The sequence below is a fragment of the Serinus canaria genome, chromosome 1A (assembly GCF_022539315.1).
Source record: "Serinus canaria isolate serCan28SL12 chromosome 1A, serCan2020, whole genome shotgun sequence".
Taxonomy (NCBI): Eukaryota; Metazoa; Chordata; class Aves; order Passeriformes; family Fringillidae; genus Serinus; species Serinus canaria.
This window is the reverse complement of record NC_066314.1, coordinates 49759053-49784219: the sequence shown is the minus strand read 5'-3', so window position 1 is coordinate 49784219 and position 25167 is coordinate 49759053. Positions and strand designations below refer to the sequence as shown.

Genomic DNA, 25167 nt, shown 5'->3' with positions numbered 1-25167 from the left:
TGCAGGGCACAGGGATGGGGGTGAGGGAGAGCCCCTCAGGCAGGGTGGGGGGAAATGCTCTGGAAGGCCATGCAGAGGGAGGAGACCCAAAGAAAGGGTCTTTCCCTGCCTCTCCCACCACGCCCATTAGCTTCCACTGAGCAGGACCTAGGGGAAGGAATGCCTACCATACCCCTGGCAAGCTGGGAGGATGCATGTCATGATTTCTTCTCCTTTCCTCACTGATGGCAGAGCTCATCTCCTATCAGAGCTAAGCTTCCATCCTCCTCCAAGACACAGACCCACTTAAAGTACCACCAACATGCACATACAGTCTTAATTCCTAATGGAGAAAACTTCCACGGAAGGCAGAAATTCCAACTTCCATTTTGCTGAAGAGAAGCCAGAGGACAGTGCCAAACTCCACTGCTGCTGCTTAGCAAACCTCTGAGCAACAGGGTGCTCCTGCCTGGGCACCCTAGCACAAGCCACCCGAGCCCAGTGAACGGCCAGGCTCCATTTTGACATCTCCTCTGCAGACATCTTGTCATCCTTCAGCCAAGCCCTACTTAACCCCAACAAGTCTTGTCTCGCCTTCACCAGCAGAGACACCTCCCTTCTCCTCAGCAGGGCCCTGAATAGGTACTTGTACGTGGCCAAGTGGTCCCCAGCAGAGCCACCAAACCAAGCCCGAAGGCCATGTGGGTCACCAATGCACTGATGATGCTACACCCACCAGGAGGTTGCCCCTCATTGGCACTGATGGGGTCTTCTGCCCTGTGAACATCAAGGGATAACACACGATGCCAGAGGGATGTGGTGTCCCACGTGTGGGCAGAAGCTCTCCCTGGTGCCACCAAAGAGCACCTCCTTGCATTTATCCACTGCCACCAAAGAGCACCTCCTTGCATTTATCCACTGCCACCCCCTCACCCTGGTCTGACACACTCTCGCTGGTATGATGCTTGTCCTGATGCATTAACGCTTGTCCTGACCCTGTAACAAACACCAGCCTGGCCCAGGTGGCCTTCAGGGAGGCTGTCATCCTGCTAATGTCCAAGCCAGTGCTACCCACAGCTCCTGGTACCACCACCCACCTGCAGCCCCCAGTCCTGACTGGCAGCACTAACAACACTGGGAACGTCCTATCCAATATGGGATCAGGGGACCCTGTGTGACACCCCACGGGTCACACACACACACACACACACACACACAGGGTTCAAGCCCCTTTCCTTTGCCCTGCAGCCGGGCTCCTCTAAGCAGGTTAGACAGCAGCCTGGCCTTCCCCCTTCCCCCAGACCCACTGAGGCCGGCACCCGGGAGCGGGAGGCGGCCAATGCCGGCAGACGGGAAATGGCACTGGGGAAGCGGGGAGGAGGAGGGGAGCAGCAGAGAAGTTCCTGAAGTTTTCTGTCCTGGATAGCTGGAATAAATCTCATTTTCTCTGGTCTCCCTGCCGAGGCGAGGATTGGCTCGGCTGTGCTGCAGCCCGCCCTCCTCCTTCCCACGTCCCCTCCCCGCCAGCTTCGCTCCCTCTCTCCCGTGGCATCAGGGCGTCAGCCTGGGAGAGCCAGCCTTGGGGGGACAGCCGTGGGAAAAGGAGGGGGACAATGCCTCCCCTCTCTCCCCCACTCCATCCCGGAGCACGGCACCGGTAATCCTTGGAACAAGTTACAGGGGCCTGCGGAGAGTGTCTCGCAACTTTTCGTCTGGAGGACGGGGAAAAAATAATAACCCTGGTTCGAAAGAGGTAAATCCTGAAAGTTTTGGCTCATCAGTTTGTAGAGGTGGGGGCAGGGGGGTGTTGGGACCAGAAGGAAAAGGGTGGAGAGGGTGTTTGGAGAGGGAAGAAGCCGGGGGGGTGGCAAGGCGATAGAGACGGGAAGGATGGTAAAAATAAAGGGAGCAGAAAGCAGGAATGCAACAGGAAACTGGGAGTGAGGAGAGGGGACACGGGACGGGGGGAGAGACGGGAAGGAAAGGGAGTGAGAAGAAGTTCCCGCGGATGGGGGAAGGCAGGAGGACGCTTGTCTCCCAAACCTTGCTCCAGATACCCCTTAAATCCTCACAGGTTCTCGGCACCTCAGTTTTAGGGGTATGGAGGAAAAAAGGGAGCATTTTTTCACAAGTGGGCAGGGAAGGGATAGCTGGAAACTGCCCATCTCCGTAGCTCCAGCCTCCCTCTATGTCCCAGAATGTCTGCTTGGAAAAATATCCCTGTTATACAGAGATATCACTATGTGTATATATAGCAGCCAGCAGCACAGGAGTCAGATTTAGGCGTCTGCCTACTGCCCGGCACTGCTCCAGGGAAGCTGAGAAAGGCCCAACCCAGCCAGCCAAGCCCCTTTCCCCCTTCCCAAGAGCCTGTCCCTGCTGGCTTTCCTCATCCCAAAGCAGTCACCCAACAGGGGAACTCTGCCTCCCTTCCTTCGGGGAAAAGGGACGTTTTTCATCACTCAGGAAGGCTGGGAAAGCCTTCCTGGCCACCCACAGCCATTTCCACCCGCTCTTCCTGCTGTTGAGACCACCCCAAATTTCTTGCTCTCTTTTGCAGTATGTGCCCTTTGGGGGAGGGAAGAGGCTGCTTTCAGCAGCTCGATCCAACTAGACATCTGGATTATTTTCCCCCCCTTTCTGGTTTCCGCTCTTCCCAGCAAGAAGAACAGCTCTGGCCATTCCCAGCTAGTGGAAAACCAGTGGTAACCAGCTGAACTCGGAGGAAAGCAGGCTGGGAGGAGGAGGAGGAGGTGCTGGCAGTGGGTCTTTGAAGGCAGGGGGCTTCCCAGAGGAGGCAAGAAGGGAGCCAGAGAGTTTGCCAGGGAAGGGGAGGCCGTGGTGGGCTGTGGGCTTGCTGTGCCAGGAACTGGTGAACACCAAGGGCTGCCAGATGGAAGCAGTGGCACCCGGACAGAGAGAGGGCCAGGCAGAGGGGTCCCTTTGCCCAGTGGAGGAAAGGACAGCATACAGGTCACCCTTTGCCCGCAGAATCACGAGTTTCCCTGGCCTGGAGGAGTCTGTTCAGGCGAAGGGGAGGGCTCAGAGGGGTCAGGGAGCCACACCAGGGGCAGAAGGAAAGAAAAGACAGAGGGAGATTGGAAGGAGGAAAAGCACAACAGGCCTGCCAGAAACCTGCCATCCAGGTAGGGTTGGGCACCAGCTGCTTCACTCCCTCCCTCCCTCCTCTTCCCAGCACTTGCTGCCTGCCAGCAGGCAAGGAGAACCAGGGGCCAGGAGTTGCTGGCTTGCTTCCCTGTGGTGACCGAGAGACAAGGAAGGAGAAACACTTTCCTCCACCCTACTCCCTGACTCAATAGTTGTCCAGATAGGGAACAAGGGGATGCTCTTCTCCCACATCCCCCCTTTTCCTTGCCTCCCCACCCCATTCCAAGGTGTGATGTCCCCCGCCCCATCCCAAGGTGTGCAGGGCAGCTGTGTTGAGGGGGGATCTGGGCTGATGCAGTACATGCTAAAGGGGTTTCTCAGGGGCTCCAATGTGCAGAGGAAGGGGAAAACCTGAGTGCTGTAGCTCACCTAATCCCCTCACCCAGAGTCACGTGCTTTCCTTGGAAGATCCTGGGCACAGCTCAAAAATATGGTTGCATGTCTCTCCCTGTGGTCCCAAGACCCCAGCTGTGCTGCACTGGGACCAGCCCAGTGGTTTCCTTTGCGCTCCAGGAGAGCCCTGACTCAATGGCTATGGGTGGGCTTTTACCACAGGAAGGAAATAGCTCCCCAGTTATCCCCTCACCCCAAATCTGCCACGTGCCTGATTTGTCCTGGCTGCAAGGCAGCACTGCATGGCATCTGTGGGCAGGAGGAAGACATGAGCTGCAAGAGTTGGGGGCCAGCTGGAACCCAACCTGCCACCATTCTGTCCCTGCTGCCACCAGCCACTGCCACCCCAGGAGGCCACTGCCACCCTGGGGAGGCAGCCAATGGTGCTGGGCACTGCTGGGGGAGGTTTGTTTTCCCTTCCCCAGTCATTAACCCCTGGCAGATAAGAGAGGCCCCGGGTGAGCAAACAAGGCCAGGGCAAAGCAAAAATGCATCTAGCCAGCCAAGAAAGCACTTTCATGTCCAGGACTCCCCTTCTCCAGAGCCTTTGCCATCCTGGCACTGCCTGGCTGCTCCAAGGCAATGCAGGGACAAGGAGAGGCAGGCAGGGAATGTGGCAAGGGAAGCCATGCAGCAGTGGGGGTTCCAGCACACAGAGACCAAGGCTCCTGCGAGGCTCCTGCGTCACCTCTTGGCATGCTGTCCTCCACAGCCCGCCCTGCTGGAGGGACTCAGCTCTGTCCTGATGCCCCAGCCACAGAACTGAGCCCAGGGAAGGATACATCCCCAGCTGGCTACCCAGGCCACTGACACTCTGAGATGTCCCAAACCCTCTCCTTTCCCCAGCCCACCCTCTCCCACTTGCTATGCACACCAACAGGGGATCTGCTGATCTGAGAGTCCTCCCACTGACTGGGAGGTCATCGCCCTGCCATGCATCCAGCTGCTGCTTCCTGCCTGCCCCTCAGTGCCTCTGGGACCTGCCTGAGTGCAGGGACCCACCCCACCTTCTCCTCCAGCCTCAGGCAATCACCTCCCTTGCCGTGCCTCAGTTTCCCCTGGCTGCAGAGCAGCTGCTCTCCCCACTCTGCTGACTCCCTGCTTCTCCGACATGTCTGCCCAGCTCCCGGTGACCCAGCCAGTGAAGGACAAACAAAGCAATATACAAATACTGCATTTTTGCTTCCCACCACTCCTCCCCAAGAAGCACATGGGCCCCAGGCCTCACCCTCTCCTCAAGGGTTCATCTGAATAGCAAAAAGGAGGGAGAGGTTTCTCGCCCCAGGAGCTGGGGCAGCCAAGCAGGGCAATGCTCTGGGAGGAGGTTCTGCCTCGGAGGGAAATCCTCAGCCTGTGTTGTGGTGTGGGTCTGGCAAAGCTGCTTTGCAGACGGGAAACTAAGGCATACTGAGGTAGGTCAGCAAGGTGAGTGAGAGCACATGTGTTTGGAGGAAAGCCTTTTTCTTCCTCTCCAAGAGAAGAGCCAAATAAAGGGGCAGCCAGTAGCAATCTCGCCACTGCCTTATGCACCCCCTTTAACCTCCTCAGGCAGTTCTGTGGATACAGCCAATGGGACTGGGAAAATTCTGTCCAAAGGTTTCACTGTTCCTCTTGCCTTGTTTAGGTGGCCAACAAGGGGACAAATGCTCTTGCTCTGCCAATCCACCTGAAGCTCTCTTTGCTGCCTGCTGCGCCTTCTGTGACTGGTTTCCACTTACCCAGCAGCCGTAGAAGACAGTGGATTAACCTCTAAGTCCAGGACCAGACACAGCCTCCAGTGACCTCCGCAGAACGGGGCAGTGACCCAGACACCCTCTGGGGACATCTCCGTGCCACCACTGTCCTCACCACCGGGGTCGTACCCTCTGAGCGTGATTTCATGAGCGCGACGTAGCGCAGGGAAGCAGGAAACCTGCCGAAAGCCAAAGTGCCATGCACTGTCACCCCAAGAGCATCAGAGCAGAAGCAATGGGGAGGCTGGGGATGTGACAGACCAGCCCAGTGCCAGAAGCCTGGTGAGGGCTGATTTTTTGGAGCTTTTTCAAAGGCAGGGTGAAGGGTGCAACATGAGCCTGGGGAAGCTGCCCGTGCTGAGCTGGGTGTCAGGCTCCCACGGCAAGCGGCGGCTGAAGTCGGAGCTGACGCCGGACATGATCAGCCCGCCGCTGGGTGACTTCCGGCACACCATGCACGTGGGGCGTGGTGGGGACGTCTTCGGGGACACCTCCTTCCTCAGCAACCATGGCGGGGCCGACGCGGCCAAACCCAACAACTTCTTCGCGCGGACGCTGCGGCACGTGCGCCGCAGCCCGCTGAAGAGACGGGGCAGCGGGGGCCAGGTGGGGGCCTCGCCCGCGCCCCCGGCGGTCTCGCCCATCATCAAGAACGCCGTCTCGCTGCCGCAGCTCAACGAGGCCACGTACGATGGAGACGGCACCGGCCGGGGCTTGACCAGCAAGTTCTCCTTCAAAAGCGCCTCCAACAGCTTCTCCAAAACACACCAGGCCTACGGTGAGTGAAGCGTGAGGCAGAGGCTGGTGCCCAGGTACTGAGCACACTCTGCAGCCCTTCCCCATTGCTCCATGTTCCCCCCACAGTAAGGAACTTAGGGTTTTAAGGAGAGATGGAATATTTAAGACTGCCCGGTCTTGACAATCCCTCCAAGCAGATAAACCTAACCTTGCACTGAACTGTGGTCCTTCCTCCTGCCCTTGGAAGGTCTCCTCCCAGTGTGTCCCTCAAAGCGGGGCAGGGATGGTTTCTCTGTTTCTGCCCCTCTCCTGTAGCCCCACACAGCTGGCAGCCTGTGTGCAGGAGCTGTAAGGGAGCACCCCCCATCTACCCTTTCACTTGAGCAGCCTCCCTGAGGAAGCCAAAAAGGTGCTGGGACAGTGGAGCAATTCCCACTCCAAGGCAGTGAGGTCAAGGGGACCCACAGCATGGCCTTCCCCACCTCCACACAGATGCTCCAGCCCTGTCCCTAGCTGTGCCAACCTCTACATCTCCATGTAGTGCTCCTTAGGGATTCCATCCACCCTTCTCCATCGTGTCCACATCCCTCCCTGCCAGCCAGGGTGCCCTTTGGGGAAGGGTTGTGGGAAGGATGGGACAGGACATCTGTATGGCTCCTTTCCAGCCTCACAGCACTGGCCTGTGCTCAGCTTTTCCTCAGGGAGAGAGGTCTGGAGCAGAAGGTCTCAGGGTGGGGGTTGGATGTGGGTGCCTGCAGCAGCCGGGGGAGGTGGCCAGGCTCAGAGGGAAAGGCAGGCTGAGGCAATGCTGCCATCTCCTGGTCTCACCTGCCTGGCTCAGCCCCTCTGCCATCTTACCAAGCCCAGAGCCTACCTGGAGACCCTCTGCTGTAACTCTGGGCTTTGGAGGTGTCCACAGAGACACTGACCTGTCCTTTAGAGGCCAGTGCTACTGACAGGAGTGTGACCTGAGCCACTTTGTCAGCAGTGTCCCCTTTCCCCTGCAGAACTAAGTCAGGCCTGTCCCTCACCAGCCATACCTTCTGCCTCACAGGGCTGGAGTCCGGATTTTGTACCATCCCTCGTGTCCCTCGTTTGGAAAAGGCCCAAGAGAGCACCTGTCCTGGGGAGGACGAGCTGGATCGCTCCGACTCCCTGCTGTCCTTCCGCCTAGACCTGGGGCCCTCCCTGATGAGCGAGCTCCTCCAGGTGATGAGCTTCCCTGAAACCAATGGCAGCGAGGTGGGGGAGGATGGCCCACACCTCCTGTGTGAAGAGGGGACCAAGGACAGGGTCCCTCCAGCAGTGCATGCATCCCATGAAGAGGCCAAGGCAGCATCCAGCTTCTGGGACCACCCCAGGCAGAGCAACCTGTCAGGGGCCAGCTCACTGCCGGGTCTGTCGGTCCATGCCAACGGAGAGGCACGTGCCATTGAAGGCGCTGGAGCGAACTCTGTCTGCGCTTCGGGGCCAGGGGCAGTGTCCAGAGGGTCCCCGTGGCAAGGCCACTGGAACGACTGCACCATTGAGGCTGGAGAATTTGACCGAGCAGCCCAGGTCCTGGCCCGCCATTACGGTGGGACCAGCACCCCGCGGAGCTCGGAGAAGGGTAAGGGTCCCCGGCAGGCCCGGACACAGACCCCGTGGGAGAGCCCCAGCAGCAGCTTGTGGGGGTCACAAGTGACAAGGGAGAGCCAGTCCCCCGAGGCCAGCTGGAACCAAGGAGAGGAGGAGGAGGAGACCAAGCTCTCCAGCCTGCAGGAAAGCCACAACGGTGCCCGAGGGGGCCGCAGCAATTCCTTCGAGTATGCCGATGAGGAGGAGGAAGAGGACGATGAAGTCAAGGTGTGAACAGCCATCCTGCCCATCACAGGCCCCACCAGAGACACTGGTGCCAGCGTCTTTGCCCTCCTCCCTGTGCCCCACCCGCTGGTGCTGGTGTCACCAGCAGACCCAGTGGGTGACCTCCTTGCCAAGTGGGGCACTGGGCAGGCCGGGAGGGCAGGAGGAGAGCCCAGCTCCTGGGGCCTCCCTGGGGCTGGGCCAGGCTGCTGCAGAGGGCCAGTGGGCTCCACAGAGCCAGGCATAGCACCCCTTCTCCAGCCTCAAGGCCGTTAGACATCAAAGGAACATTCCCATGTGCCAAAGGAACCCTGAATCCTTCCTACCCCATCCCATTCTCCCCACCACCCTCTCTCTCAACCCCCAGCCTGGCTCCACCAGCATGTCTGGAGACATACTCCATCCTTCCACTGATGTCCCCAACCATCCTCTGCAATGGCACACGTGACTCTCCAGAGGTATTCCCACTGATAGCTCTGGCACGTAGGGGATGGGGATTCCCCAGCTCCAGCTGGCGCAAGACCCTTCAGAACAGCACATCTATCAACAGCAGAAGGTCAGCTGGGGTCCCAAGGGACAGGCAAACCCCACAGAGCTGCCCTGCCCCCCACCCTGTTTTGCCCCACAGGCAAACCCCTGCCCCCCCCAAAAAAGCTGTGTGCTCGGTGTTCAGGAGGTGAGAGCACGCACAGAAATAATCAGGAATGTTTCCACTTGCCTCCTACTGCTGGGCATCACTTAGGACAGCTTCCTTCCTGACCCCCACTCCCCTCAGCAATTGAGAGGGGAGAAACTTCTTGTCTGACTTGGTGGCAAAGGCAGGTTTTCAGGTCACTAAATTCTACAGTTCAGGCCCTAAAAATCCCTTCTTTTCTGCCTGCCTCAGAACAAGGAGACTCCTCTGCAGCTTCTCGGTTTGTTCCAACATCCCCGTGGTGGAGACACAGTTTGTGTCTCCATCCTGTCCCCCTGCCCATTCCCCTCTTTGCAGCGCACCCCTTCCCAAGGGTGATGTGGAGCATGGCCGATGTCCCTCGCTGGGTGGCCTGGGTGACACAGCTGCCCTGGAATGAGCTGCTCCCCACGCTGGCCCGTGTGCAGACTGGCCCTCATAGAAGTGCCTTTGTGCCACAGTGTGGAGCCAACATGCTCGGGGGCTGAGGTCACCCCAGGGACCCTCACAGGACCCCCTTGTTCTCTGGGACAGGAGGGCGTGTGCAGTGGGAGGAGATGCTGGGCCATGGCTGCAGGACTCTGCTCCCACGCACCTCTCCCACCACCCAGCTGCATTTTGCCAGGAAGCTCTTCAGAGCAGGATAAAGAGCTGCAGGGTGTGCACATACTGCACGTGGAAGTGCCACTTGCAGCCAGGCCACCAAGGTTAAGGACAAGCCCATGTTCCCCAGCCTCCCCAAGGGGCTGCCTCATGCCAGCCACCAGCAGCAAACCAGGGCAGGCACCAGCTTCAGGAAATCACCAGGTCTGGCCACTGGCAGCCAGCAGGATCAGCCTTATTCTCCCTTGCACCTTCCAGGGTGGGGACCTGGCTCTCAGGATGAGCTCCCCTCTGCCCTCTGCTTCCCAGACCATAACACAAGACCAAAGATCCGTATCTGTGGAATTACCCTCTCTGCCTCCCCTCTGTATCCCATGCACTTATTATTGTCCTTATTAAAACAGTTTTGATACTAACCTCTGGTGCATCCCCTTGGCTGCTGTGACCTTATTGTCTTCCTTGCTATGTCTGCTGGAGCCCCAGCCACCAATCCCTCCATCTTTGGCAGTGAGGAAGTGGAGAGGGAGGGCAAGGACACTGACACCTTGGACCTTGGACCAGGCTCTCTGTAGGATGCTCTTCCACTCTGCTCTCCTCCCACCCAGCCTGAAGTGTCCCAGTGTTTGCTGTTACACATCAGTCTCACTTTTGGGCTAGCAAGATACTTTTCATTTAGAGCAGCAGCATGTAATAATTGGGACTATTTGCTTGTAGTCCTGTGCAAGGAGGTACTGAGCCACATAACTCAGCCCAAATCCCACTGCCTCATTTTTGATGAGCAGGATCTGCTGTGGAAATGTCAGAGTAATGGCTAACCTGACTGGAATGTGCCAGCAGATAAGTGAGGTAGAAGGGAAAGTTGGAGACAATCCCTTATCTATGGCAGAAATGCTGGCTGGGGGCACACCTGTGCTGCTGTCCCCATGCCACCTTTTAATTATGCACTTTTGTAGCACCTAATGCCACACCAAATGCCACTTCATTTACATTTATGCCTTCCTTCCCATGTCACCATCCCCCCTTCCCAAAGGTCAGCTGCAGGAAGTAATGGAGCTTTGTGAAAAGATTGCACAACCGGTTCCCCAGCAATCATATGGTGTCCTCATCCAGGACCCCACCTACAGCCTGCTTTGTCCTGCCTCCCATCCCTTCAACCCCACAGCCTGTTCTGACCTGGAAGGTACCTGGCATTATCCAACAATGGCTTCTTTCCTATTGGTGGGAGAACCTTGGGCTTTGTCAGTGGCTTGCACAGAGACACAGAGCTCTCACAGATGACAAAACAGCTGGAACAAGCAGTCTTCCACTGTCTTGGGTTTTTATTAGAGGTAGGAAGCAGTGCCCATCAGGTCAGCTTGAAGGAGATGATCTTTAGGCCCCCCACGATGCTAACGTAGCTGATGTTGTGGTAGCCGTGCCGGTTGGGGAAGCACACTTCGTGACCGTCCGGCAGTTTCACACGGAATTTGTCTGACAGCATTTCAATGAAGAACTGGGAGAAAAAAGAGAAAGAAGGGCAGGAACTGGGAGCAAAGAGGGTATTCAGAGTTCAGCATTTAGGCAAAAGGCCTGACTGTTACATAAGAGGGTCAGACCTGTCTACTACAACCTTAAGCAAGGTGCTAGGGGTTGAGGTGAGGGTGATTCAGGAAATGAGCAGTTGATATCAAGGGTCTAAGCAGGAATACAGACTATGACCGGGAACAGGATCTCTCCAAAGGCTGTTTCAGCTACTCAGACTGTAAACTCAGAGCAGCTAAATCCAGGTATGCCTTTACATATATATACATGTATTCACAGAGCATATGGAATGTGTACAACCACCATTCTCCTCAGAACAGAACAGATTTATTCTCTTCTCAGGGCAGAATAAATCTGACCCCCCAATGCCCTCAGCAGCTCACCAGGACTCAGAAAAATGAGCTTTGCTGATAAACATGCACAAGCAGACAGGGCAAGAATGCATCACTGGTCACTGAAGACTAAAGGCAATGTTCCCCAAAGCCGTCACCTCACTATCCCTTCCCCAAGAGCCATTTCTGTCTGAGGAAACAAGCTTCCTCTCCACAGATATAGGAACTACTCCTTAATGCAGCCCTGTTAATCCTAAATGGACAACTCCTATATACAGCCCTGTTAATGATTTGGGACATCAGATAAGGGGATGCAGCAACTAGGACAGCATCCCTGGCAGGAAGAGAGAAAGAACAGATTGGCACCATAGGTCCAGGAGTAATTAGGACAGAAGAGTTCAGGGAGAGGCTTTTGGACATTGCTCCAAACTCGAGGTTGCCTTAAAGGCTACGTTTACATAGGAAGGAGGGAGAGAAGTAAGGTAAACAACAGCAAAACCCTGCTTCTTGGAGACTCCCTTTACTTTCATACATGCCTCAGGTACACTCACCTGCTGGGCAGACAGAGGGGCCAGGAAGCACTTACAAAGTGTGAGACAGACAGGATTCACTTAAAATTCCCAGAAACAGCATTGAAGTTTTGAAAGAGGAGTAGAAATGGCAATCAGGAACAAAAACCCAGAAGAGGGGCCATGGTGAGTGAGCAGGAGGTACTGGGTGGGACCAGGAAAACTATGGTATGGGAATCTGCTAACCAGGGGCTTCCCCTCACACCCCATACCCCGCCGTACCCCATGACACCATGCTGGCACCCTCACCTTGACAGTGCAGCCCCTGAAGAAAGGGAGGTGGCGGACACGGAGTTCCGTCTGCCAGGAATCGGAGTGCTTGGAGTTACAGACAATGACAGACTCGTTGAAGCGGGGATTGAAGTGAAATGCCAGATCTCTTGAGCTGCTGCCAAGATTGATGCTGAAGCTGTAAATGAGCATGAGGAGAGTCATATGCACGGACAGGAGAGGGTCTTGGAAGACTTGAGATCCAACAAGCATCTCTGCGCCCAGTTCCTCCGTCAGTGTTGCAGGTGGCACAACAATGTGCTATTTTGTATCTGGCAGCCTTGGAAAACCACCTTCCTCTGTAGCCCACCTTCAACCCTGGCATAGCAAGAGGGTTTCTTTGTACTTACCCAACAGTATCAGCAGATATTTTGCCCTTCACCTTCAGGGTGTTCCCAGGCTTCATATTCAGGTTTAAGATTTCAATATTTCCCTAAGGCAGAGAAAAATAGTCTGTGAGGCTCCTTCAGCCATTCCTCCTGACTTGGCACTGCCATTGAGAGGGTGCTGCTTGGAGGCAGCCCAGCCTCAGGAGAACATAAATTGCTCTCAGCTGGTGCTCCTCTCATAACAAAACCTTCCACAGTGCAAGTCTTGTGTGAACTTCTCATTCAGTGAGAGAAGAGCGGGCTGAGTGAAACCCGCAAGAGAGAAGAGACATCAGAGAGAGAGGAAGTGAAAACTGGCTTGTCCTCAGCAGAATGAAGAGAAAGCAGGACAGCAGAGATACAAAGAGGGTTAAAGCAGAGGGGCACTGTCCAGAGCTTGGTGGAAAGCTGATGCTGCCCAAGAAATGCAAGCGGTGAGAGTGGCTATGACTCGCCAGTTTCACTCAGCCTTGCTGAGCTGAGGACCCTGGGTGACAGAGAACAGGAGCCCTTACAGGCATTTTCCTCAGAGGGCAGAGTAACCAGGCAGGGAGACACCAGCAGTATAGCTCAGAAATGCTTTGCACATAGGACCTTACAGCTCTAAACTTCCCTGTGGCTTACACATTAACATGACTTTTGCTTCTGCAAAGCTCTAATGGCTGCTATTAAGCCAGAAGACTTTGATCCTAGGAAAAAATCTCCATATGCACACTTCTTACTAGGGATTCCAGCAAATAAAAGCAAGTCCCAGCCTCCTTGGTGGGCTCCCAGTGGAAGGACTATGACACAGAGCCCTTAGGGGTACTACTTTAGACACGAGATAGAACAAACATCTTCCCAGCTGGCCAAGGAGGTGTGACCACCATGTTCACTTCCTTCTTGTGTGTAACAGCTCACCCAAAAGAACATACCAGCTCCTTCCTTTTGTGGCAAGGGGCAGCTCCAAAATCCATACCAGCAGACAAAAATGGTCTCCACCATCCTTCCCCACAGTGCTCCGAGGAAGGGCTCAAAGAGGCTTGGAGGAGAGGACAGCCAACACATCCCCTCTAGATGGCATGAGTTATGGAGTGTCCTTTGCAGGAGTGACATAGTGGCACCCAAGCTCCTTCCCTTCTTGTGGCTCTAGATTCAGCTGTGTGGATTGCAGTACCCATATGTGGCAGCTCTCTGCAACCTCCCATCCAAGCCCCAGCTAGACCCAAACCTTTTAGTCTGAGGAGCCACACACCAGGCCATGTCAGGTTCAATAGTCCCATCCTCCTGAACCCTTAGATACAGGAATGTTGTCCTCACAAGAGACTATCACCCCTGCTGTATTCTTCCCAGGTAAAAGCTCAGTAGACAGTGCCCCTGATTTTTAAGACTCCAAAAGTCAAGTGGAAAAGGGAGACCGAGGAGGCGGTCAAGGCTCAGGAGATCAGTCGTCCCTCAGCCCCCCTCCCAAGCCCTACAGAGAGCCCCTGAGTGCTCCTGCTGCTGCACAGACAGCTGGTAGACAGCTTCTACCCTTCCCTAAAACACTCTGAAGAAAGGAGAAGTAAGTACAGATAAGCACTCCTTCCCTGGAGGTGTTTCCCACGAGCAAGGGGTCATAAAGTCCAGCAGGCTTGTGAAATTTGTTTACTATAGAGGATGCTGAAACTGTTGGTGAAACCTCCAGGGCTGAGCAAGGAACCAGCAGGAACCAGTGCTGGGAATGGTGTTTTCTGGCATTGGGTCTCTTTCCCATCACACTGCTGTGTCCACAGCACACCTGTACACACCTGCATGTCACACTGCTGCCCTGCAGCCATCCCAGGGATAATACAGAGCCCAGGGCCCCCTTCTCAAATATTGGAGCAAAACTGAATGGCTGGCTAAACTGCAGAGTAACTCGCTTTTTATCTGGGGAGTAAGGATTTGCTGTCTGAACAGTACCCTGGGTATTCCAGTCTCAGTAAATATACCCATGAGAAGGGGGTCTTCTACAGACTGAGGCTAAAGCAAACAAGCAGTAATTGCTTATTTTCATTAAGTATAAACATATTAAACCAAGGCATATCTTTCCAACACAGTTTATAAATGCCATACTTGTTAACCTTCATTACCTGGTTACATTTGTAAACAAAACTTAGAGATACATACACAAATTAAAACCCCCAAAACATAGTACACAGAAAAGCTAAAAACCCCTGTGGATGCCTACAGTTGGAATAGGAGAGAACCCTCAGCTCTAGGTGCAGTTTCTAATATGGAGGATACCTATAACCTGGAAAAACCATAAAATGGAATCGCTCCATTTCTGTCTGACCAGTGCAGATGGGTTAACAGCAATGCATTATCCATCTGACTATAATTTGATGGATTTTTCCAGAACTATCTTTCACTTCCCAAGGGTAACACAGAAAACTTTAGCTCTGTCACCACCCTATCAATACCTGCAGCAGCGGGTACTGTTAATTGAATGAAGTCTTGGTTTAGTCTGGTTTAGTCTTTGGCTTTGCTGTGCTGGTATAAATTCGACAGACCCACCAGGGGGGTTCAGATGGCTTCCCAGAGGTTGCTCCAACCCATCCCATATGGCACTCATAATTCCATATTTCCTGGGAGAATTCATACCAGGTAGGTATGTGAATTTGGGCTATTAGTGGTTGTGCCACTGCTGCAGTAATATTCCTGGTGCCATCCATTTGTATGTGAATTTGGGCATTTGATACAAACATTTTCAGCCTATCTGGAAGGCCACAAAGGGGAGAAGTCAATAGGGCTGGACTGACAGGAGCCACCTTAATTGATATTGCTTTCATACATTGCTTAAATACACACTGCCTCTTGCACAGAGGCTGCCAGATCTGAGAATCCTGTCGTTTTAAGCAGCAGCAGGCTTTCCTGTGTCCTCTGGGTCTCTGACCCCAGCCCAGCAGGCAGCTCAGGCAGTCAATGAGTAGTTATGGTCACCTGGGGTAGTAGTTAAAAATACTCTATGTCACCAGAATCTTCCTCACTCAGCAAGATCTGATCTCGGCCCATAAGGGAAACTTGTATTCAGTTTCGTATTCCCCTGAACATCTAGAATGTTCTTCCAGCAATGTATCTTACTCTGCAGGGAACAGTAGTGTGGGTTTCTCCACACCCCTCATCCACAGTTTCAGTTTCAATTAAAGGCTGAACTTTTCTGCTTTTGGGATAGGGTGAGAGTCTGCCTCTAAATCATCATCACTGTACCAAATGTCCCCATCCCATGTTTCAAGATCATCACAATATACCACCCTATAGATGTGCTGGACTGAATAAGAGGATGATTCATGCAGGATTTTATCAAGTAATTTACCTAGATTTTTCTGCATCTGTTTTTCTCATATTTCAGCTGCAGACAGTAGTTTTTCTCATCGCTCATTTTTATTTAAAAGAATATCCATTAGTTTTTACAATTTCTCCTGTGCCTCTTTCTCAAAAAACAATGCTGTTCTAAGAACCTCATTTTCTGACTTCAAACTCATAAATTTTACATCTGCAACCCTTTCCAGGTGGCAGGAAGCTTTTGATTTTTGCACGCAAGGTAAACAACCTCCCAAAACTGCACAAATAACTTACCTTCTTACCTTTAAAGGGCAACTTACCTTTCCTCATCCCATTTTTCATTCAACCTGCAAACTAGTAATGTGGTCAGCTATTGCCTGTACATTATCACAATTAGTTTATACCCATTCCAACCCTAGAGGAGAGAGGCAACTACCAAACTTCTCCAGGAGACAGTAAAACTTTAGCTTTACAGTGGTCACCCTTAAAAACCATTTTTCTTTCGGTCTCCCTCACAGGGAGACAACCTGGTCACACCAGGCAGGAGAAAGCTGTCATCCACAGAGGGACAGTAAAAGTAACAGTAAAGGCTTGGCCAACCTCCCAGCAGGCGGGAAGAACAGTCAAAGTTCAGAACTGATGAATGGCACTTTGGGCCAGAAAATGGTGATGCCAATTAAAATGTTACGATTCACTGTTGAACTCATCTGCCCAAATTAAGGTGGAAAGGAGACTAAATGCCAGTTCAACAATGCTGGCTTTATTTTACAAAATTAAACTTAAATGGAAAAGAGAAAGGGAGAAAGAAATAGAGAGGGGGAGAAGAAGCGAGATAGGGCAAGTAGAAGGTGGTCACCTCCATGGATCTAGCAGCCTCCCGTTGGTCCTTCTGTGCCTTGGGCTTCTTGATGGTGAGGTCTCATCCAGTTCACTTTCGTTCCTCAATAATTCTTATGCAGTCCCTTATTTGGGTAAAAAGCAGAGGTAGAAGTGACTTTCAGTTCCACATTAGCATGTGAGGCAGGAGCAGGCATGGTTCTGCCATTGCGCACACTCAGATCTTAATTCGGCGGTCACCGGGGGTCTGTTCTGGGGGCACTGTGAGACAAGTACCTCAAAAAAACAAGTGTCCTATTTGTGACCCCACCTCTAGTACTTGCACAGTAGTTCACTTCTTAACCAACACACCACAGCTGAGCTTTGACCTGAACAGTTTTGGTTCAATTGAACAGAACCAAAACTGAAACCTTGCTTCCTTCATGGGTTGTGCATAGGCACTCGTGACTTTTTTCTGCAACAAGTTCACCACCAAGCCCTTGTTCAAGGCATATACTGCAAATTACTAACCCTTTCCTTACAGCTGCCTGAGAGGGAGAGCAGTGTGTGTCTCCTACTGTGTCCAGTTCTGGGCTCCTCAGCAGTACAGGGGAGCCATGGAGCTCCTGGAGCGGGTCCAGCAGAGAGCCCCAGAGATAATGAAGGGAATGGGGAATCTCTCTTATGAGGAAAGGCTGGAGGAGCTGGGCCTGTTCAGCCTTGAAAAGAGACATCTGAGAAGGGACTTCACCAATGTCTATCAGCATCTGAAGAAGGGTGTGAGAAGGATGGAGCCAGACTCTTCTCAGTGGTGCCAAGCAATAAGACAAGAGGCAACAGGCAGAAACTGATTCACAGGAAGGAAGTTCCACCTGAATGTGAGGAAGGGTAGGTGACTGCACAGTGGAACAGACTGCCCAGAGAGGTTGTGGAGTCTCCCTCACTGAAGATATTCCAGAACCCTCAGTATGCAATCCTGCGCAACGTGCTCTGAGATGATCCTGCTAGAGCAGGGAGGCTGGGCAAGGAGGAGATGAGTCCCCGTGGGCCCTTCCAACCTGACCCATTCTGTTGCTCTGTCTGAGGGATGAGTAAAACTCTCTGTACAGAGAGTTGAGTGCAGAGCCACAAGTACCAGGGATGCGACAATATGCAGAGAGGGAGACGAGCAGGAAAGAGGCATGAGCTGCTCAGAGAGGGGCCACGAGATTTTATCAAGATAACATTTACCCCCTCTTACAATGCTCAGCAGGGGCGTTCACCCCCCTTTTATTTGCCATTGGGAACAATAGTGGGAAGCCAGGCAGCAACTCTGCCAGCACTGGTGACTTCCTTCGTCTGCAGAGCTGAGCCTCCATATGGTCAGACACCAGCTCTGTGCAGATGGTCTCCCTTGTGCAGGGGTATGTGCTCCCCACATCAGAAGGGGATGAGACTTAGGGACCCCAGAAAAGTCAAAATTCTCCACTGCAGTTGTAGAATTTTGGTGAAGGTTATTGGGATGATGAAAGGAGGGTGACAGGGGCAGGTTGATACTTCCCTGCTGACACTGCAAAGCAGAAAGCCTGGGGAAACAATGATAGCATGGGAATGTAAATCCCAAAGAAAGAGGAAATCCGGCTAAAGAGCATCTGCAAAAGAGGCGGAGGATCTGTGCAGTAAGGAAAACATAAACAATAGCTGTGGAAACTGGCAGCCACTGGTGCAAAGGATCCAGGAACCCTTCACTCCCCAGAGAGATGATCCTATAATAGGATACCTGATTGGGAGCACCTCTCCAGGGCCCCCTAGATTTTTACCCAGGCCAGAGGGCAGTTGGCTTGTACTGGTACGGGACACCCATGTTCACATCACTGTGACCAGAGGAGCATTTGCTGCATTCCCAGAGGGCAGCAAAGACCCAGAAGGCAGTGACTTGGTGTGAGGTTGGGGGCCACATGAGGCCCAAGGGCAGGGCGAGCTTCCAGCAGGGAGCAGGCAAGCCTGCAATTTTGCATGGAAAAAAAAATAACCCCAAATATATTTTAAGAAGGGAAGAGCCTAATGCAAGCATGTTGACTTTCAGCCAGGAGGATGGTAGGGCAGTTCCTCTGCAGAGTGCTTTCCCCATAAAATGCAGTAGCTCTATTGCAGAGGTCCCACATCTCTAGATTTTGTGATCAACAATCTTTCCCAGCCTTCCTGCTAGTCCTGAGGTGATCTCAGGCCACCAGGAGCACCAACGGGGTCTCAGGACCCTTGGGGTGCCTCCAGACAGCAGTACCTGCTGTACCATAGCCTAGAGCTGCCACCTCAACCACAGGGCACCCACACAGCTGTTGAGAACAGGCTGAATGCCATCCTCCCCAGCAGGCTGCCAAGATCCTCGGCAGCATCCTTGCTGGCAGTAGTATTTATTTTGTTTTCTTTTTTGGGCAGGAGATAAGCCAGCTAGGTGTGAAGCCCTGAGGAAAACCACAGACTTCCCCGCTCCCCAGCCAAGGTAGACTCAGCGTTTAGAGGATTCTCAGGGCCTTCTGTGGCAGAGACAACCCCCAGGATCCACACCAACATGCCAAAATCATCCCCACCATCTCTCTATCTCAACAGCATTCTGAGGAAGGGCTACAAGGGGCTCAGAGGAGAGGGCAGCCAACACATTCTCTGTAGACAATGTGAGCTATGAACAGTCCCCTGCAGGACTGACATAGGTCACCACCAGAGATAATGCTCAATCCAGAGGCATCAGGAAGATAGAGGAAGGCAATGCAGCCATGCTGGGTGTGTGGATGCATGTGCCATTGTCCCCACATCAACTCAAGCTCTGCAAGAAGAGGGCAGAGATCCCTTTAGCACCCTCATGAAAGACTTGGCGCTAACTAGGCACCAAAGAAGTGGCACTGGAGAATGGCACTGCAGCACAGATAAGGTACCTGTCCCGTATTGCACTCCAGGCACTGAGGGAGCCTGTGCCTTGGACCAGGCATCAGTGTCTGCCCAAGGCAAAGGGAGCTGGAGACATCAACCATGCATTCTTTCTCGGAGTAGCAGCTGCTTACTCTGCTATTATTTCCTACTGCTTCATATAATTTGTACTCCACAGCAAGCTATTGTCCCTTTCCACTGGCTATTTATTTCCTTGAATAGCCTCTGGGGAAAGATTTCAGTGCAGGCATAAAGAAAAAAGAAAAACTCCACACAATAAATCTCAAGCAGTGACCTGATTTAAACTGTGTTCTCTGACCTCATCTGGGCCCGGGTTGTGGTTCCTCATGGCAGTTGTGATTAAGGCCTGTTTCTGCTTTGATTTCCTCTCTTCATTAAGCCTAGGCAGGAATGACCCTACCTTAGAGAGCTGTGGGGTGGATTTTCAGAGGCCAGGGCTCAGGATACGACTGAGCAGAAGCTTCCACCCCCTCCTAATGGAGATGCTCAGCCCACCACCTGCCAGTACAGAAATTCCTGAATAGGACTAGTTTCCCCTTTAGTCCAGAGGTGTTGGTTGGTCTCTCAGCAGAGAGTGCTGCAACCCACACCCAACCGATCCCTGAGCTCTGAAAGTCAGCCAGCTTCCTAACGGAGGAGGACCGAAAGAACAAAGTGTACTTACCTCAGCCAAACACTGAGGTAAGCAAGAAACTGGGTAAGCAGGTCTGTGGATCTGAAGGGTGTTTACAGGAGAGAACTGTTCAGGAGATGCAGGAGAAGCCAAAGCAAGGATGAGCACAAGAAAAAAGTGCCTGGGAGCACCAAGCTCCTGCCTAAGATGTTACTCAGAGTGGGAGGGCTCCTTTAGAGAAAGCACTGGTCTCCACATTCAGATCAGGTAAAATGGGAAGGAACAAAGGACTAGAGGTTAATCCCCTGCCACTCCTCCTGCCTCAGCTCCCTCACAGCATCATCCAGCGCACCTGTGGAAACTACAGAAGTAGTGTCCATGATCTAAACCAGAGGGCAAGACATTAGAGGCCATCAACATCCAGCAGGCTCTCCACGAACATCACCCCTCTTCAGCTGTAGGGTGCAATTTCTCTTCCTTAGGAAGTGGGGGAAAAGAAGGAAGGACAGACAGCTGAAGAACTAAAATATGGGGGAAACCCCACACCTTTCTTCAGGGCAAGGGGCAGTGAGGAAGGGAACTGCATCAAGGAGTGAAGCAGATCAAGAGCACAGGGAACAAGTACAGCCTCCAACTCCATCTCTCTCCTTCCTCTGTATGAAGGGCGGTGGTGCCACGGTGGCTGGCGTCTCCCATCTCCATGGGGGAGCTCAAATGTGCTCTGATGGATGGTTTCCAAGTTATGTCCTTGAACTTTTGCAAGGAATGTCTGTCTCAGGCAGCTCTGAAATCTGTAGAAACATTTCTGTGTGGTCTGAGCTGTGCACAGGAGAAAGGTGGTTCATTTGCAAGGAAGTTGGTTGATAAGGGGTCGTTTTTATCAACTCAGGCAGCCAGATGAGTCATGTCTTCTGGGTCTCCAGCTTGGCTGAGGGGCAGGAGAATGAACTGAACTGGCAGAGGGTGGAGAAGGGAGGTCAGAGGACTGATGGCATGCCATCCAGTTCCATTTCCAGACTTCATTTCTCCAATTCTTTCACTCGTAGGTCCATGCCAGGAATGTGGGTTGTGGGAAAGGCTTTCAAAAACACACCTGGAGATAATCATTCACTTGTGTTGAGAGCTTCCCTACTGGAAAATAGAAGATGTATAGAAAGCTCACAGCTTCTCTCTCTCTGGGACTTTTGGGATCACGCAGTTTTACCCACACCTTTTGGATATTATTAGCTTAATGGGAAAAGGATCTTCCAAAGAGCACTCCACAAAGGATCAGCTTCATGAGGTCTTATGGTCCACTTGCATCTTCCACCAAAAGATTATCATCTACAACAGTTTTATCTTACCATTGAGCAAAGAAGATGGCAGCTCCCTCACAAGAGGAAACTGAGGCACAGACACCCAAGTTCACATCCAAAATCAACTCCTCCTGTTTGGATTCTCATCTTAAAGTTTTCATGGCCACAAAATCAAATCAAATAAAATCAAATCATTTTGCAAACCTGTGCAAAAAGCTAAAAGGAAGCTGTGTTTCCTAGCTGATACCACTGGAGTGTCAAAGATGCTGATCTCTCATCACACCATCTACTATCAGCAGGAGGTACTGAGGCATTCAGTGTCTCTGGAAAAAGCCAGCCTCTGGGTGGGTCCAATTAAGTCTGAAAACCAGAGGCATTCAAAGAACAGAAGTCTTCCTGCAGTGGAAGCCATGGCACTTCCAAGATGCCCCAAGCCCAATTTCATTGAGTTCAAGGGGACAATTTCCCACAACAGAGACAGCATGAGACCAGCTGGCTGGAACTAGAATAAGCAAAAAGGAATTGCAGCATTGCACCATTATACAAAAGGTCCTTGGGGACCTCCCTCCACAGAGCAGCCATCCTGGATTCAGCCCCACAGCACAGCCAGGGCATGAAGTGAGAGTGCCTGCCGAGTCTCCATCCCACGCAGGGACAACGAGGCTGCAGGACTCCCTTTCAGAGTGATTCTCACAGCTTCCTGAGCTGAGCCCAGGCAGGTTGGACAACTCTTGAGGACTTGCAGGAATCTTTCAGACAAGCAGAATCCATCTGAGTCACACGCACGAGGCACAATGCCAATGGTGGCTCATCCACTGGAAAAAAAAAAAAAAGAGAGAGAGAAAGAAATGCTAAGGGAGAAATAGCAAGTTTTGAAAAGCCACAAGAATTAACAGCTCATAGGCTGGAAAGAAGGGGAGCAAAAAAAAAAGTCTGTTCTCCCAAGCTGACATCACTAAAGCCAAGTATCCTTCATCTCCACTGGGAAGCAGCAAGCCACCTGACCACACAGCAGCTTTGAGAGCATCTGAAGGGGCAACCCACCCTGGACCTAAGGCCATGACTGAGGTCTGCAAAGGAAGGGGCTGTCAAGTCAAAACTATCTATTGCTGCAAAATCAGCTTGAACAAACTCCCTTTGATGGCACTGCAAAATGAAACAGTAAAAACCAAACCAGATGAATAAGGGAAAGAAAAGCTGCCAAAAAAAAGGGAGTCCAAATCCCCAAATGACTGACTCAGTGCAGGAAATGGGCATCTAAAGAAGGAGCTGCAGGCATCTGAAGGAGATCTAAGAAAAGATCAGGCCCACACAAATATTCTCCATATTCCTCTTCTCCCACTTTCCAGAGGGAAGGGCACCAGAAATACCTATGGACCTTCAGAGTGAGACACAGGGAAAGAGCTGGGCCACAGCACTGCCCTGAGATATTTCATCTCCTCAAGATACTCCAGGGAGCAGGGCAGTGACTGCTTTGCATTGGTGGGACACCTAGTCTCCCTTTCCAGCACTACACTGGGCATTAAGGGACACCCTGTCCCACATAGGCATTGTGTCCCTTCTCTGGACTGCACCCATGAGCCTCTACTCTTGTTTCTGACCCATGCAGCCAGTAGTACATAAGTTCTCACTTGAGCACAGTGGATGTTTATTTTGCATTCCCAGCAGTCATGCCAAGCTCTTTGTTCTCTCTGGCTCTCTTTCCCTTCCTTCCAGTTTGTGCTTTTCCTGCTGTCCTTTTTTCCTCACCACTGGCAACATGCAAGGGCCAGAACCTGGCTGTGTCTGTCTAGCTGCCCCCAAGTTTCTTTGTGCTGCTCCCTCCTGGAGAGACCCCAGCAGCAAAACAAACACCAGGCTCTAATTGCAGTCAGATTCCTGGATGGTGGATGCTTGCAGCAGAGAGAGGAAAAGAGTATTTGAAACTAAATGCCTCCAATGCGACTCACCCCAGACTAATCTTATCATATCCCAGGCTGAATAGCCTCAAACACATTTCCAACAAACAGACTCAAACAGACTTCCCAAGCTGGGAGATCTGATAAGCACAATGTGAGATCAGGTGGCTACACTGCCAGACAAGTTCCCATCTGCAGCAGATATCTTATCTCTTCTGTCAGGATGGGACACACATCCACACAGCAGGGAAAAGCTAGTGGAGACCTGCTTTCTGGTCCTGAACATGCACGTAGCACTGCTTACAACACCATCCCTGAGGAACATCTTTATTATTCACTTGGCCTCAGTAGGAAAGGGGTGGGAATCTTTCCTGAACATCTCTGTCAGAGACAGGGCTTCCCTGAGAGCTGGCTCAGGATGAGCTGAAGAGTGCCTCGCACTAGCTCTGGACACCAGCAGGAGAAGCACAGCAGTCAGAAGAAGAAGTGTCGTAGCCCACTCTTGAACCATGCCATGACACCACAGCTTTTAACCCTACCAAATCCCAGCACACACCACCCTCCTGAAATTCAGCCGGAGCACCACTGCTGGGAACCAGGCTACTCCAGATGCAAAGTTGCTCTGTTTGAGGAGGAACAACCTCTGTGGAAAGAGGAATAGCCACTGCTAGGAGCATCACCCCGCCTCCAGGATGCGGGGGCTTGGGCTGCACGTGAGGGACAGCAAAAGTGTAACATGGTTCCAGCAAGATCCAGAACGTGGACACTGCCTTTGAAAAGCCTGTGGAGCTGAGGGGAACAGTGAGTTGCTTGAACAAAGCCCTTCCAAGTGGAGACAAGGCAGAGCCTGGTCTAAGGCACCTGCTCCTTCTTCTGGCTGGGGGAAACATCTGTCAGCAGCATGTTAAATGGGGGATACATGAGCTCGGTCCCTGTTCTGCTCCCTGGCTGACCTCCCAGACCTGATGTGGCTTGGGGTGGCAGGGGAAATAGGACACAGGTGTGTGTGCCTGGGAAGTTCTCCAGCTCTGCCAGCCACAGGCAGGAGAGCCAGAGGGGCAAATTCAATGTGTTTGTGTGCCCAGGCCTGTCTGATCCCTACATCCAGGAGCAGGCCCGCACACTGACCTCATTTGCTTGGGCAACATTTTCTCCTAATATCTCATCCACCCCACATGACAGAAGGTCAAATGCAGCCAGTGATGCATAGCATGGAGTATTGGACACTGAGTCACAACCCACAGTTCAGCCATACCCAGCAGGCAGAGCATTTCCCAGTTTCAGTCTGGCACATACACCTCCATCCCACACACTCACCCACGACCTGTTGCATGACATTCCCCAATCTTCGACAAGGAAAACACTGGAAAATTAGAGGATAAATGTACAGTGCATGAAGTGCAATGACTGCACTTCAAAAACCTGACTTCTGAAGAACCTGGGCTTACAGGGTGTAGCTGTTTCACCCTTGGCCCCAAAAGCCAAGGAGCAGAACACAGCTCCCATCTATGGGGTTAAAAGCATGACAACAAGGCTCTGTTGGGAACAGACTCTAGCCCGCTCTGTCCCCCAGCCATGCCTGGGCACTGTGGCACTGCTCAAAACCAGGGGATTGCTAACAACTGCATGGCATAAGCCATCATTCTGAGGCACTGCTCAGGCCCAGCCCTGCTCCTGTTGCACTCACTAAAACAGATGAAGCCAGAGGGGCTAGAATGGAGTCTATGAAAAGCCAGGTCCACCCTTGGGTAATCTGTTATGCAGACTCAGCATCTCCCTCCCCCTCCTCTTGGGTCACAGCTTTCTTTTAATCCCTAGCTCCATGTCCACCATGCCCCAGAACTGGGATCGCTCTGCCCTGCTGCTCCTCACCATCACCAGCAGCGGGGCAGAAGCTGGCTGTAGTGCCAGGTGGCAGAGACTGAGCAGCCAGGCTGGAGGGAGGGCGCCGCCAGACTGCCTCCTCCCGCTGCTTCACAGCCCGGACTTTAGCCAGCGCTGGAGTTTCCTAGGGAACCTGAGGCGGCTGCAGCCAAAACGAGATTGTTGGCCACGGGGGATTTTCAAGCCTGGGCCAAAACCCATCTATTCAAGCTCATCATGCCACACTTGAGCCAGCTGCACAGCCGAGTACACGTGCATTTGG

General features: G+C 52.6%; 2 protein-coding genes across 7 annotated transcripts; one reads left to right on the top strand and one right to left on the bottom strand.

The window, feature by feature from the left end:
- The first annotated feature begins 1417 nt into the window (after positions 1–1417).
- CDC42EP1 (CDC42 effector protein 1) lies at positions 1418–9545 on the top strand. Of its 4 annotated transcripts, none has more exons than XM_009086475.3 (3): positions 1418–1732; positions 5165–6051; positions 7066–9545. In XM_009086475.3, the coding sequence occupies exons 2-3, from the start codon at positions 5607–5609 to the stop codon at positions 7860–7862; spliced, it is 1242 nt and encodes a 413-aa protein (XP_009084723.1). In that variant the 5' UTR covers positions 1418–1732; positions 5165–5606; the 3' UTR covers positions 7863–9545. The 4 variants fall into 4 exon arrangements, with proteins under 4 accessions (XP_009084723.1, XP_018765423.1, XP_018765421.1 ...); XM_018909878.3 differs by lacking the exon at positions 1418–1732 and adding an exon at positions 2752–3125; XM_018909876.3 differs by lacking the exon at positions 1418–1732 and adding an exon at positions 4424–4952.
- Positions 9546–10430: 885 nt separating this feature from the next.
- LGALS2 (galectin 2) lies at positions 10431–16700 on the bottom strand. 3 transcript variants are annotated; one of them, XM_030237955.2, is made up of 5 exons: positions 16588–16700; positions 16331–16436; positions 12172–12254; positions 11801–11960; positions 10431–10621 (listed from the first exon to the last, which is right to left on the bottom strand). In XM_030237955.2, exons 2-5 carry the CDS (start codon positions 16334–16336, stop codon positions 10475–10477), a joined length of 396 nt encoding a protein of 131 aa, XP_030093815.1. In that variant the 5' UTR covers positions 16337–16436; positions 16588–16700; the 3' UTR covers positions 10431–10474. The 3 variants fall into 3 exon arrangements, with proteins under 3 accessions (XP_030093815.1, XP_050839236.1, XP_018765427.1); XM_050983279.1 differs by having other exon boundaries at positions 16622–16681; XM_018909882.3 differs by having other exon boundaries at positions 16331–16691.
- Between the last annotated feature and the right edge of the window lie 8467 nt (positions 16701–25167).

Coding starts and splice junctions, on each gene's coding strand:
- CDC42EP1 (XM_009086475.3), top strand. CDS start 5,607: ATGAGCCTGGGGAAGCTGCCCGTGCTGAGCTGGGTGTCAGGCTCCCAC. Junction 6,052..7,065: donor CAAAACACACCAGGCCTACG/GTGAGTGAAGCG, acceptor TCTGCCTCACAG/GGCTGGAGTCCGGATTTTGT.
- LGALS2 (XM_030237955.2), bottom strand. Junction 11,961..12,171: donor ATATCTGCTGATACTGTTGG/GTAAGTACAAAG, acceptor GCTCATTTACAG/CTTCAGCATCAATCTTGGCA. Junction 10,622..11,800: donor TCAGGGGCTGCACTGTCAAG/GTGAGGGTGCCA, acceptor TTTTTCTCCCAG/TTCTTCATTGAAATGCTGTC.